Raw genomic sequence first — 12,826 nt, 5'->3', positions numbered from 1 at the left:
AAATTTTGGGAAGACAGATTTTTAACTCCATTTAAGTCAAGACTGTCTAATAATTTAGCAGTAGAATGGGCTGCCTTGTTAGTGAGTTCTTATATGAACTCTAAGCATACACTGGAGGACTTAGCTAGAATAATGTAGAAAAGAATTGTATGTTAAGTAGAAGTTAAATTAGTTCATCTTTAAGGTCCTGTCCCATTCTTTGATTTTTATATTATATTTATTGTTCTGGGATAGTTGTTTTTCTCTCAGCAAATTACAGTACTGTTGTTCTCAAGAAATGAAAAATTGGGAAATAGGGTAGGTGGGGGAAACTATAGAAAGGATAAGTGGTAATGGAAGGAGACTTGACTTGAACACAATACAATGTACAGATGAGATATTTAACCCTTTCATCGCCTTAATTTTTTTTAGTTAGCCTCTAAGCTTGGGAAGCAATGGACTCCATTAATAGTCCTGGCCAACTCTCGTAGTGGAACTAACATGGGAGATGGACTCTTGGGAGAATTCAGGATTCTTCTAAACCCAGTCCAGGTATCTAAAGAGAAAACCTTCCTTTCTGTGTTAATCTTTTCATTTCCCCTAAATTGTAATGGTTATTAATTCTTTCAACCAGTATTCACCTGATTGTAGGAAAGAATAATAATTATAAAAGTATCAAACTATTCTAATACATTGAGAAAGGAACTCATGGTGAAGATATAAAATGGTGCAGCCATATTAGATAACAATTTGGAGGTTTCTTAAAAAATTAAACATATAGCCTGGCCGGTGTTGCTCAGTGGTTGAGCGTTGACCTATGAACCTGGAGGTCTTGATTTGAATCCCAGTCAGAGCACATGCCTGGGTTCAATCTACCCAAGGGAAATGAAAACGTTTCACAAAGACTTTTATGCAAATATTCATAGCAGCACTATGGCCAAAAAGTAGAAACAGCCCAACTGTCCAAGAAGTCAGATACAAGGGGCCCACACTGTTTGATTTGATTTATGATCTACCCGGAAAAGGCAAATCTGTAGAAACAGTACATTCCTGGTCACCGAGATAGGAAATCAGAAGTGACTGCACGTGGACAATGAGGGATCTTATCAGAGCGACAAAAGTTCTGTGCTGATGCACAGCTCAGTAAACTTCCTAACTATCATTGACTTGGTCACTTGAAATGGGGAATTTCATTAAATGCAAATTATACCTCAATTAAAAAATAAGGGTAAAAGGATTGCGCCATTGAAACTGAGGTTTCGTGCTAGCAGCTTCTGCTTTGAAAAACTAAACAACCCAACTGATGTTTTTCCTTCCGTTGTGTATTTTTCCCTTTCAACATTATACATTAAGTAAAAAGGATGTGGAGGAAAAGAAAAGTCTGGCAAATTACAGATCAGTGCATTGCAGCCAGTCTTTTATCTAACCGTGTCTATACCATCTGATGAGTGGAGGACAGTGTGGGATAAAAATAATTGTTTTCTTTTCTTTCATTTTTAGGTTTTCGATGTAACTAAAACTCCCCCTATCAAAGCCCTGCAACTTTGTACTCTTCTTCCGTATCACTCAGCTCGAGTGCTCGTTTGTGGAGGGGATGGGACTGTGGGCTGGGTCCTCGATGCAGTTGATGAAATGAAGATTAAGGTACCAGTCTCAGCAACAAATGTTATTGCTGTGCATATAGAAGAGGAAAATCTAAACTCTGTCTTCCATATTCCAGGGGCAGGAAAAGTACATCCCGCAAGTTGCCGTCTTGCCTCTGGGAACAGGCAACGATCTATCCAACACTTTGGGCTGGGGCACAAGTTACACGGGCGAAATCCCAGTCGCCCAGGTCTTAAGAAATGTGATGGAAGCAGATGGAATTAAACTGGACAGGTAAGTTACACTTCCCCCCCAAAAAAAATAGAATTTTGAGCTTTGAGAATTTTGTTTGGTTTATAAATGAAGTCTTGTATAAGCTATAAAGTTAAATGTAATTTAAAAGTGAAAGATTATGTTAGTTGTACTTACACATAGATGATGGTGTTTTATTTTGTTGCTTATAATATTTATAAGAACAGAAGTCACAAGTTAGGCTGAATACCTCAAAATTTGCATATGCACAGATGTGTGTATTTTTTCAAATGCTATTTTATTTATTTTTTAAATATTTCTATTGATTTCAGAGAGAAAGGGAAAGGGAGAGAGAGATAGAAACATCAACGATGAGAGAGAATCATTGATTGGCTGTCTCCTGCATGCCTCCTACTAGGGAGGGAGCCCACAACCCAAGCATGTGCCTTTGACCAGAATCAAACCTAGGACCTTCCAGTCCGCAGTGCAATGCTCTATTCACTGAGCCAAAGCAGCTAGGGCTCAAATGCTGTTTTAATAGAAGGACCTCATCTCCCAGGCATACAGAGTTGATTACTATAATTGTAGTTAATTGGCAGTTAATTTGGAAATAATAATGAATTTTTTTAACTTCTCTTTTTCAGATGGAAAGTTCAAGTAACAAATAAAGGATACTACAACTTGAGAAAACCCAAGGTATGTGGGCGTGTTTGTTTTGTTTTGTTGTTTTTTATTGATTTCAGAAAGGAAGCAAGAGAGAGAGAGAAACATCTGTGATGAGAGAGAATCACCCACTGTCTGCCTCCAACACCCCTGGGCATGTGCTCTGACCGGGAATCGAACCATGACCTCCTGGTTCATAGGTCGATGCTCAACCACTGAACGACACCGGCCAGGCAACTCAAGGTATATTTTTAGGGCTTCAGTCGGGAGTACTTTCAGCAAGCATGACGGAGAGTCTCCACAGCATGCGATGTGGCACTGGTGGGGCACAGGGACGGAGGGCTGCTCTGTAGGGAGCTGCTTATGGAGCAGAAGAGACCCGCGTGCTTGGGAGTCGGGCACAGCTCCCAGGCTGGACAGTACAGCGCTGTGGGCGGAAGCAGCGCAAGGTGCTCGGTTCTGCCCTGGAAGCTCAGACAGGGAAAGCCACATGTGAGTTGATCCTTAAAAGGTAAATACGGCTGAAACCGGTTTGGCTCAGTGGATAGAGCATTGGCCTTTGGACTGAAAGGTCCCATGTTTGATTCCGGTCAAGGGCATGTACCTTGGTTGCGGGCACATCCCCAGTAAGGGGTGTGCAGGAGGCAGCTGATCGATGTTCCTCTCTCATCGATGTTTCTAGCTTTCTATCCCTCTCTCTTCCTCTCTGTAAAAAATCAATAAAATGTTTTGTTTTGTTTTTAAAAAAAAGTAAGTACAATTTAGATCAACAGAGAAAGGATCAGTACTTTCCAGACAGAAGAATAGAGACCAAAGGGTACAAATCATGGTTAGTAAATAGCAAATCATACGGAGAGAGCAGATGTGTCTTTTTAAAAAGATGCTCTGGCTCTCACCGCATCCCCGGTACATGGGCCGTTCCTCACCTCTCCTCTCCTGGGGAACAGAGCGAGAGCCAGGACCGTGTTCCCACACAAGCTAATGGCTCTCGACTACCAAAACCCTGCGGCTTCAATTACAAAGATGAAACAGAATTTAGAAACTTTATTGTTTGGCTCGAAGACCAGAAAATCAAATACTACAAGACTGAAGACAGGTAACTTAAGAGATCCACAGCAGTGACTGACCCAAGTTCTTTGAAAAGCATCTCAGATGTTAGCTGTTCTTTCAAGATTCAAGACTGATAAGAAGCAGTTGGCTGGCTTCTTGGTTTAGCTGTTAGACTGAATGTGGAGATAATGCTGCAAAACACAGGGACTCAGTTCCTAATAATACAAAAAATACAGAAATTCAGCTAAAAATGCAGAGCCATTGACCAGTCGGGGTGTAAACAATCCTGATTTGACAGCTGGTGGAACGATGTTGGCTGACCTTCAGATTCAGTATCTTGATGATTACCTGGCAATGTTTAATGTCACTCATTCTGGCCCAGGAGCCTGACACCGGATGCTGCTGCTCAGCATCACACAAGGGGGGGGGGGGGGGGTGCCTGTCGCTTTAGACAAGCATATTCTTGGTTTTGACAGGAGATGCAGTTCTTAATTCAATTGCTACATAGAGAAGAGCTCAAAGAGCCACAGACACAAATGAATGGAGCCATAGTAGCTGTTCAGGCAATTATTGCCGATCCAAAGACAGACTGGGGGAAGTAAAAGATGAACGTTTTAAGGTTTCAGCCACTCACCTACTTAGTATATAGTTGGCAACTATGTATGGCCTAGTATGTCTTTCAAAATCAAATGCCACATTTTCAATGGAAGAATCCCAGAAAATCGACTCTTTTGAGGTAGAATTGATCAAGACTTTGGCATCTGACTGGTACTAGGGAAAGAGAAAAAGTACGTATTTACTACCAGGTTTCTAGTTTTCATGACTGGGTTCATGGAAATCATATTAAGATAGAAAAAATAACATGGTTGCGTAGGAAGAAAATGAATTAGATTTTTAGCTTCTTAACCTTGAGGTTACAGTGCACTGAACACCAAGTTGGATATTCGGGCTTATTCTCAGGAACGAGACAGAGCTGGAGGTGTAGGCTGAGGAATCCAGGCTGGGCCAGGAGGTCAGATAAACTAAGGGGTGCTTGCTAGGAGCCTGGGTTGAGATTAATAGAAGCGAATGTAACAGGAATGAACATAGGAGTGGAAAAAGCCCAGGAGCAAAGTAGAGTCACTCTGATGATGAGATCTAAGATGTAGCATATTAAACAGAAATGGGAAGGGAAACTCACATCTATAATTATCAGCCTTTGAACTGAAGCTTTCTTTTTAAACATACTGGATGGCATAAAATAGCTCTATGTGGGCAGGAAATGCAGAAAGTGTTGTCATAAAGAGTATAGAAACAGATTTACATATTGAAGACATGACACAGGCTTAGACTGAAGCAAATCTCTTGCTAAGTCTTACCCTGTTCCACAGGAATTCACCATGAACAACTACTTTTCTATTGGACCTGACGCTCTGATGGCTCTCAATTTTCACACTCATCGCGAGAAGGCGCCATCTCTGTTTTCTAGCAGAATTCTTAATAAGGTGTGTTGGATAAAATAACATTTCCTGCTTACACCGAAGGTACAGTAAAAATCAATAGTTCCTTATATCCTGCACCCTTTCAAGTAGATTCAGACAGAACTAACTTAGGGAAACACTGGCCTGCTCTCTTTTGTCAAATTATATCCTTAAGTGTATTTGATTAAAGTATTTTATCATTATGGCAAAAAAAAATTGTATTTAAAGTTGGAATGTCTTACAGCATATTTTTCTTGGAGGCAACTAAGTGGAGTATACAATAGCTTATCTTACTTAAATGGCAACTGATACTGGAAAGAAATTTTAGGCAGGATACATTTTAGGTGAAGTTGTTAATGGAAAAACAGATTCCACTGACTAGGAGAAAACTGGGGAAGGCAGGAAAGGTAAGAGAGGGAGCAGTCTGTGTGCCATGCTTTTAGCCACCAGCGTCGCTCTGGTTCCCAGTACAGGTGGTTCCTTTGGTGGAAGTTTGGTCTTGGAGTTTTTTCATGACTGTTGGAGATTGAGCAATAGGATAGGAAAAATAAATGCAAAACAATTTAGTTCCTGGTTCTTTTTTACAAATGGTTTCCTTTTATTAAAGAAGGTACAAAGTAAGTACTGCTGTTTATATCATTGGTAATTAACAACATTTTCAGTGCCTCCAATCAACTTTGCACCCTTTTTATATTCAAAAGCGATAACAAAATGCTCCTGGATTTATCTGTATTACTTTCCTTAAGTAATCTGAAATTCCTGGGAAAGGTGGAATTTTTTAATTTTAATGGAGTATTTCTTCATAAAATGTAGCTTTGATGTTGTTGGTAATCCTTACTCACCCAAGTATATTTTTTCCATTGATTTTTTTAGAGAAAATGAAAGGGAAGGAGGGAGGGGGGAGAGTGAGAAAGAAATATTGACCTGAGAGAGAGACATTGATTGGTTGCCTTCCACATGCCCCAACCAGGGCCGGGAATCAAACCTGCAACCCAGGTATGTGCCCTTCACCAGAAATCAAACCCGAGACACTGCCCTAGCTGATTTGGCCTGTGGATTGAAGGGCCTCGGATTTGATTCTGGTCAACAGCACATGACTTGGTTGCTGGCTTGATTGCAGGCCAGTCAGGGAGCATGCAAAAGGCGACAAATTGATGTGTCTCTCACATTGATGTATCTCCCCCACCCTTCCACTCTCTAAAAATCAATGGAAAAATATCCACAGGTGAGGATTATCCAAAAAAAATGTTTTTTAAAAAAGCCCCAAGACACTTGGGTGCACGGGCCAACATTCTAATCACTAAGCAACACCAGCCAGGGTGAAATTTTAGATTTTTTTTGTTTTGTTTTGTTTTTTAATAAGCCAGGAGAAAACACTATTTAGGCACACACCACCTCTATCTCATATTCCCCCTGAAAAACAGGCTGAACCCAAAAGTAATGATGCCCCTCTCCCCACAGTGTCTAATCCACTCTGAGGAAACATGACCCAGCACTCAGGGCAGGCATGTCATGGTGCCCCTCTCCCCACAGTGGCTAATCCACTCTGAGGAAACATGACTCATTACTTAGGGTAGGCATGTCAAGGTGCCCCTCTCCCCACAGTGGCTAATCCACTCTGAGGAAACATGACTCAGCACTCAGGGCAGGGAGCTTTGGTTCTGTGTCTTTTTCTTGCTTACAGGACTTGTTAGATTGCTTTACTATCATATTTTCTGTTTATTTCTCATAGGCTGTTTACTTATTCTATGGAACCAAAGATTGTTTAGTGCAAGAATGTAAAGATCTGAATAAAAAAGTTGAGGTAAGCTTTTAAAGTTTAGGTGCTATCTGGATAATGAACATTTTTTTTAACAGAAAAGCTGAATTTTTTACATATTTTACTAATATATACGGAATATTTACTGTGTGCCAGACACTTTATTAACTGCTTTATACACATTATCCCACTAAATTAAATAATTACAAAAATACATGTAAAATCAGGATTTGACCCCGGGTTTATATAACTCTAGAGTCTGTTTAACTCTATGCTAAACAGTTTCCATTCATACATGATGACAATTGTGAAGTTATTTAACATAGTGCCTGACTCATCATGGACTCTCGGGGGAGGTTTAACCCAAATTTTAATTCATATTATGGTGGTAATGCATCTCTCTTACAAAATAAAAATATATGAGCAGTAAAAATAGGATATTAACAGTTGCTTACTGCTACAATATCCCTAATATCATAATATGGCAAAGACTCGTATATATTCCTTGCTTGCTTCCAAAAAGAATTTGTAAGGGTTAACAGCACTGACAAAGATATTAATACAGAAAACCAACAACTAGTAAAATAAGTAAAAAGGGCAGAGCTCACAGCCTTTGCAGCCACAGCACAGAGGAAGGGCAGGATTGCCCATTAAAAAAGCTTCCTTTTGCTTTATCATATTTCCTTTGTCTTGGGCTGTGGTAGCGTTCGTAGAGTGAAGCACAGGAGATAGCACTTTACTTTTTTTGTCTGATCCTTTATTTATACAAAAATATTAGTGAAGCCACCTACAAAATGCACTGTCCTAGCTACTGGGGATACAGTGATAAGCCCCTTGTTGTCGCTAACTTATAGTCTAGAGCAGAGGTCACCAACCGGTGGTCCGAGGGCCACTGGTGATCCATGAGGTGCAAAAGGTTGGCGACTGCTGGTCTAGAGAGAAGAAAGACATGCAAGCCACATTGCAAAACAGTAAAAGAATAGGGTTTCCCAAAAAGGATGTGATTGATGACCTTGTGGGGAAAATCCATTTGTTATCATTCGTTTATCATAGTAAACATTGGACAGATGTGGGATGCCAGGTTACCGTGAGTGAGGAAGTGGTCTTCTCTTACACATGCATCTCTCACATCTCATGTATATGAAAGTGGACGTGAATTCTAGGTGGATATGTCTGTAAATCATGTGCCCTGTAGTAACTAACTGCTTGGATTTCTTTAAAGCTAGAACTGGATGGTGAGCGAGTAGAACTGCCTAATCTGGAAGGTATTATTGTTCTGAACATTGGATACTGGGGCGGTGGCTGCAGATTATGGGAAGGGATGGGAGATGAGACCTACCCCCTAGCCAGGTATGTACATTTGCGATCTGCTGTTTTATGCCACTGTTTTCTGCTTTTAAGCAGTCCGTTCTTCATAGACTTTCTTTTCCTCGGATTTTTTTTTTTTTAGATTTTCTTTCTTGTATACCTCATTAATACAAATATTTAATAAGTTGATGGTCCACCTATGTTAAAAAAAAAATTGTCCTAACATGGCTGATTTTGTTTTATTGCATCGTATAATCCATATTTCCTTTTCCCAATTGTAGACATGACGATGGTTTACTGGAAGTCGTTGGAGTGTATGGGTCTTTCCATTGTGCTCAGATTCAAGTGAAATTGGCAAACCCTTTTCGAATAGGACAGGCGCACACAGTGCGGGTAGGTGAAAGTGCGCTGACAGGCTAACCGGTCCGTCCGTTTCTAAGCCTCGGATCTGTAGCTTTCCTTAAGCAGTGCTTTACTCCTCTGCTGTTCAGTCCTCCTTGAGGGGCTTGAGTGGGATGGGGAAGAAACAGGAAATAGGGCCTTCAGTCCAGGTGAAGAAATAAAGTCTTCATGGGAAAAGAATCCTTTAAACAAGCAAGAAATAAAAATATATCCAGCCTAGCTGGTTTGGCTCAGTGAATAGAGCATTGGCCTGCGGACGAAGGGTCCCAGGTTTGATTCTGGCAAAGGGCACATGCCCGGGTCGCAGGCTGGATCCCCAGTAGGGGGCATGCAGAAGGCAGCCAATCATTGATTCTTTTTCATAATTGATGTTTCTATCTCTCCCTCTCCTTTCCTCTCTAAAATCAATTATATATATATATATATATATATATATATATATATATATAAATGCTAAGGAGGTTTAAGGACTATGGATGATGTTTTAAGGAAGACCTTTCTGAGCTTTTTGGGGACTAATTGTTCTAATTCTTTGTTCCCTGGTACCAGCTGATTCTGAAGTGCTCGATGATGCCAATGCAGGTGGATGGGGAGCCGTGGGCCCAGGGGCCCTGCACCGTCACCATCACTCACAAGACACACGCGCTGATGCTGTATTTCTCCGGAGAACAGACGGATGATGACATCTCTAGTAACTCGGATCAAGAGGATATCAAGGATACTGAGTAGCTGGATGAGGAAACGAAAACTTACCATAGAATGCTCACAGACAAGTAAAAACATATTCATCCAAAAGTAGACATTCTCCATCAACTGTTAAGTCTTCATTTCACCAGTAGTATGAGTGTGCATTTCTGTAAATATCATTCCAAAAACAGCCAAACTTCCACTTGTTTACTAATGCCTGTTTTCTGTTTTTGTTCTTAGCAAACACTTTGATGGTATGGTCCTCATTTAAAAAGTCACAGGACTGTACATGAAGGTGACGTGTCTTTTTCGTGGCTTTATGCTTGAGAGCGAGGCTCACGGAAGGGGTATCCCTCCTTCTTTACTCTTGAACCACACGTTTGATGGACATAGTATACATCCAACAAGGTGTGGGTGGGAAAACCACTTCCATCTTAATTTTTAATGTGGTGACACCATAACATTTTCAAAGTTAACTTGCTTTTTTGAAAGGAAATGAGTGGTTTCCAGCCAGTGTGTTAAGCTGGGCCCTCCGGCAGCGTGTGCCTCCTAAGATTTCCTAGAGCCCAGCATCTAGTGGGTCCACAGTGTTTATTTCCAGGAAACCCTAAAAAGAGAAATATAAAGGAAAGGAAAGACTATACTTGAAATTTTTGTTATAACTTGTATTTCAGGAGCACTTTCAGACCCCAAAGGTTTGGTTAACCCCCGTAATGACCACATTGAGCTGCTGAAATTCAGCATCTTGTTAGAACCCAAGGCAGCCAAGAGAGGACCACACAGGCAAATTGATAAAAACTAACATCGAATACGTACTTCGGATTGAAAGTTATGGGTTCCAAGCTGGACAGTTCACCCACTCACTTCTCTTTTGATTAAAAGACGATGTAATCCAAGAAAAATGTAGAAAATTTACTAGTCACGTTCATTTCTCAAAACCTATTTAATAATGAATAATAAGTGGTCGTCTTACAGTAACCTTTTGTAGCCAAAGTACTCAACAGAATTTCCCCTTGGGCAATGACAGAATCCTCTGCTAAAAATGTTTCTATCGTATTTATTTTTAAGAGAGAGATGTATTTTTTTTACTTATTTATTTTCTTTATTGTGGTAACCTGTGTTTAGTGTTTATAGTATATAGCTTTATTTAATAAGTTTATTGATCACATAAATTCTAGTCACAATCAGAAATATAGCCTATTGACTAAGTAACTAAAACCCACAAATTAATTCTCCTGACAGATATTCTCATTCTTCAGAAATATTCTACAATTTAAAAGGAGTGGGGAAAGCACTGACAAACTACTCTTCGAAAACTGAATGTTTTGTTTCACTGTTATTTTGACCCTCAATTGCCAAAACCTTACTGAAGGGCTAGTTCTATAGTTACCCATTAGGGGGTGCTCTTCTGTTGCTAACCCACCTGCTCCCTCCTTCTGGGGTTCAGCAGTCCCACTGGGCCTCCAGCCTGGTGTTCTCTAACAAATGGCCCACCTTACTGGTCTTTCAGAACATTAATCTCTGAAAGATTAAAATGTGTCCCCCAAAACACCATTAGCTCTCCCTAAGGATCCATTATGAATCTGTCACCCATGAATTACTCTAAACTTAAATTTCAGTCACCCAAGGTGAGGCCCAGGAACAACCTAGTGCTGAAACAATAGTTAGTACATTATGTAAAATACTTCATTCTGCTTGCATTAACTCCCAAATCTCATCAGAAATGTTAAAGTCTTATGACAGAGATTTCTGTGAGCAGATCTGGTCTCACTTTATTCATACATCATGTTGGAGTATAATGAGTTTTATTTAATTCATAGTCAGAATTGTTACACATATTACCTTTTACAAATATGGGTGAGCAAAAGTAAAGTAAGCTTATAGTTGCGAGTTGGTAAAACTTTATTCTTGTATTATTTATTAATTATTGTATTATTTTCCATATAAACTAATGCAAACGTACTTTTGTCCACCCCTGTACGCTATTAAATTCACTTTCAAATACACAGATAGGCATGTGTCTTGTTTTTAAATAATTTACAAGACTCATGTTTGCAAGTTATATATTAGGGTAGCGATTGTTTACATTACCAGTTAATTCTACACATTGCAAAAGATAATCTGCCCCAAGATTTTCCTGTTCCATTTGAAATTGTCTTGATTTTTTTTTTTTTTCCAGCGAGGAAGAGAGTGGGGGAGAAAGATAGAAACATCAATGATGACAGAGAATCACTGATTGGCTGCCTCCTGCACATCCCACACTGGGATCAAGCCCACAACCCAGGCATGTGCCCCAACCGGCAATCGAACTGCGACTTCCTGGTTCATAGGTTGATTCTCAACCACTGAGCAACACTGGCTGGGCTTGATTTTTTTTATTATTTTTTTTAATAGCTTCTATATTCTCAGGAAGAAATTTATGAAGTAAAGCATATCTCCATGTCTGTCTTGACTTCTCTCATCTTTTATTATCCTTACACATTAACTCCTGGTAAACGTAGTGGCTTAAATACTGAATACCTGGCAGCTCTTATGGATCCCTTATATAAGTAAATGGTGATCATTTCCATGCTTGGTTACGTTTAATAGAAACTAGACTGACGTGTCAAATGGGAAGAGTACATGACCTTAAGTGCGTTTTAGGTTTTCTGCAACTATTAGCTGTGAACCTTCATGTCACTAATGTTTATAAAAAGTTTATAGTCAGAAGTATTTATTTTTATTTTTTAAGGTGTGTCAGAAACATGTATAGTATTTGCTTTTGAAATGTGTTTGCCTACTTAGAGTTGTAAAATATACTGTGACTCAGAAATTGTAAAGTCCTTTTTGCACTGTAAAAATTAATACAACCAGCATGTCGAAGCAAAGATAGTTTGCATTTGTAATATAAAGTGAAATTGTATTTAAGGTACATTTCAGAATTTTAAATTGGCACCAATTAAACTTTGAAGGTTATATTAATTTACAGAATCCTGTGGATCCGAATACATAATCTGCATTGTTCAGCTGAAAAGCTCAATAGAATGGGTAAGAGTTTTGGGTGGTTTTCCCTTGAAATTATAATATTGAAGCAAGAACCAGCACTTTATATTCAGGTGGTTGTTTTTTTTTTAATTCTGCCTAATTGTGGACAGTGAGATATAGGTAGATTTCTTTTAAAAATTTAGAAATTTGAAAAGAAAGCATAGTAGTTAGGTTGCTTTTCTTGTTCCTCCAGCATTGTCCAGGCAAGCTGGCATCCAGGTCAGATGAGGAGATTGGGAGAAAATTCCTGGAGTAAGAAAAGGCCTCTGTGCCTTGGCTGACAATGACTCATAGGACTTTGCTCTCATTTCTCCAGCTCTGGGCTCTTTCTCTTTACTTTGATCTGCAGGCAAATGGGCACTCACCTGTAATTCTGTTTCATGCAGTTAGAGCAGCCTGGGCCCCCGGCCTGATCGCTCTTGCAAGAGAACTGACTGAATCAATCTCTGAACACAGTATGAAACGCTTGTGCGGCCCCAAGTCAGCCAGCTGGCCTCATGCACGTCCCGGCCACATGCTGTGTACCTACCGCGTAACTCCCTGTGCTAATTGCCTTTGTTGTGTTTGGGTCTGCATTGTGGTCATTGCCTACAGACAGAAATGTGAATTAAAGCATTTGAAATGTTGAAGATGTTTGTTTTTCAATAAAATGAAAAGT

At 39.8% G+C, this 12,826-nt stretch overlaps 1 protein-coding gene across 2 annotated transcripts in view; it reads left to right on the top strand.

Moving 5' to 3' along the window:
* DGKE (diacylglycerol kinase epsilon) overlaps positions 1-12,826 on the top strand; it is a 22,142-nt gene extending 9,316 nt beyond the window's left edge. Inside the window, exons 4-12 of one of the 2 annotated variants that reach the window (XM_045587342.1) lie at positions 412-531; positions 1,480-1,623; positions 1,700-1,857; positions 2,460-2,511; positions 4,899-5,012; positions 6,721-6,792; positions 7,970-8,097; positions 8,337-8,448; positions 9,007-12,826. In XM_045587342.1, the coding sequence (XP_045443298.1) occupies positions 412-531; positions 1,480-1,623; positions 1,700-1,857; positions 2,460-2,511; positions 4,899-5,012; positions 6,721-6,792; positions 7,970-8,097; positions 8,337-8,448; positions 9,007-9,186 (1,080 nt within the window). In that variant the 3' untranslated portion in view covers positions 9,187-12,826. The remainder of the gene's footprint in view (positions 1-411; positions 532-1,479; positions 1,624-1,699; positions 1,858-2,459; positions 2,512-4,898; positions 5,013-6,720; positions 6,793-7,969; positions 8,098-8,336; positions 8,449-9,006) is intronic. The other variant, XM_045587343.1, reaches the window with a different exon arrangement.

The sequence above is a fragment of the Pipistrellus kuhlii genome, unplaced genomic scaffold (genome assembly GCF_014108245.1).
Source record: "Pipistrellus kuhlii isolate mPipKuh1 unplaced genomic scaffold, mPipKuh1.p scaffold_m20_p_28, whole genome shotgun sequence".
NCBI classification, from domain to species: domain Eukaryota; kingdom Metazoa; phylum Chordata; class Mammalia; order Chiroptera; family Vespertilionidae; genus Pipistrellus; species Pipistrellus kuhlii.
The sequence above is the reverse complement of the archived record's forward strand: the minus strand, read 5'-3'. Positions and strand labels throughout refer to the sequence as shown.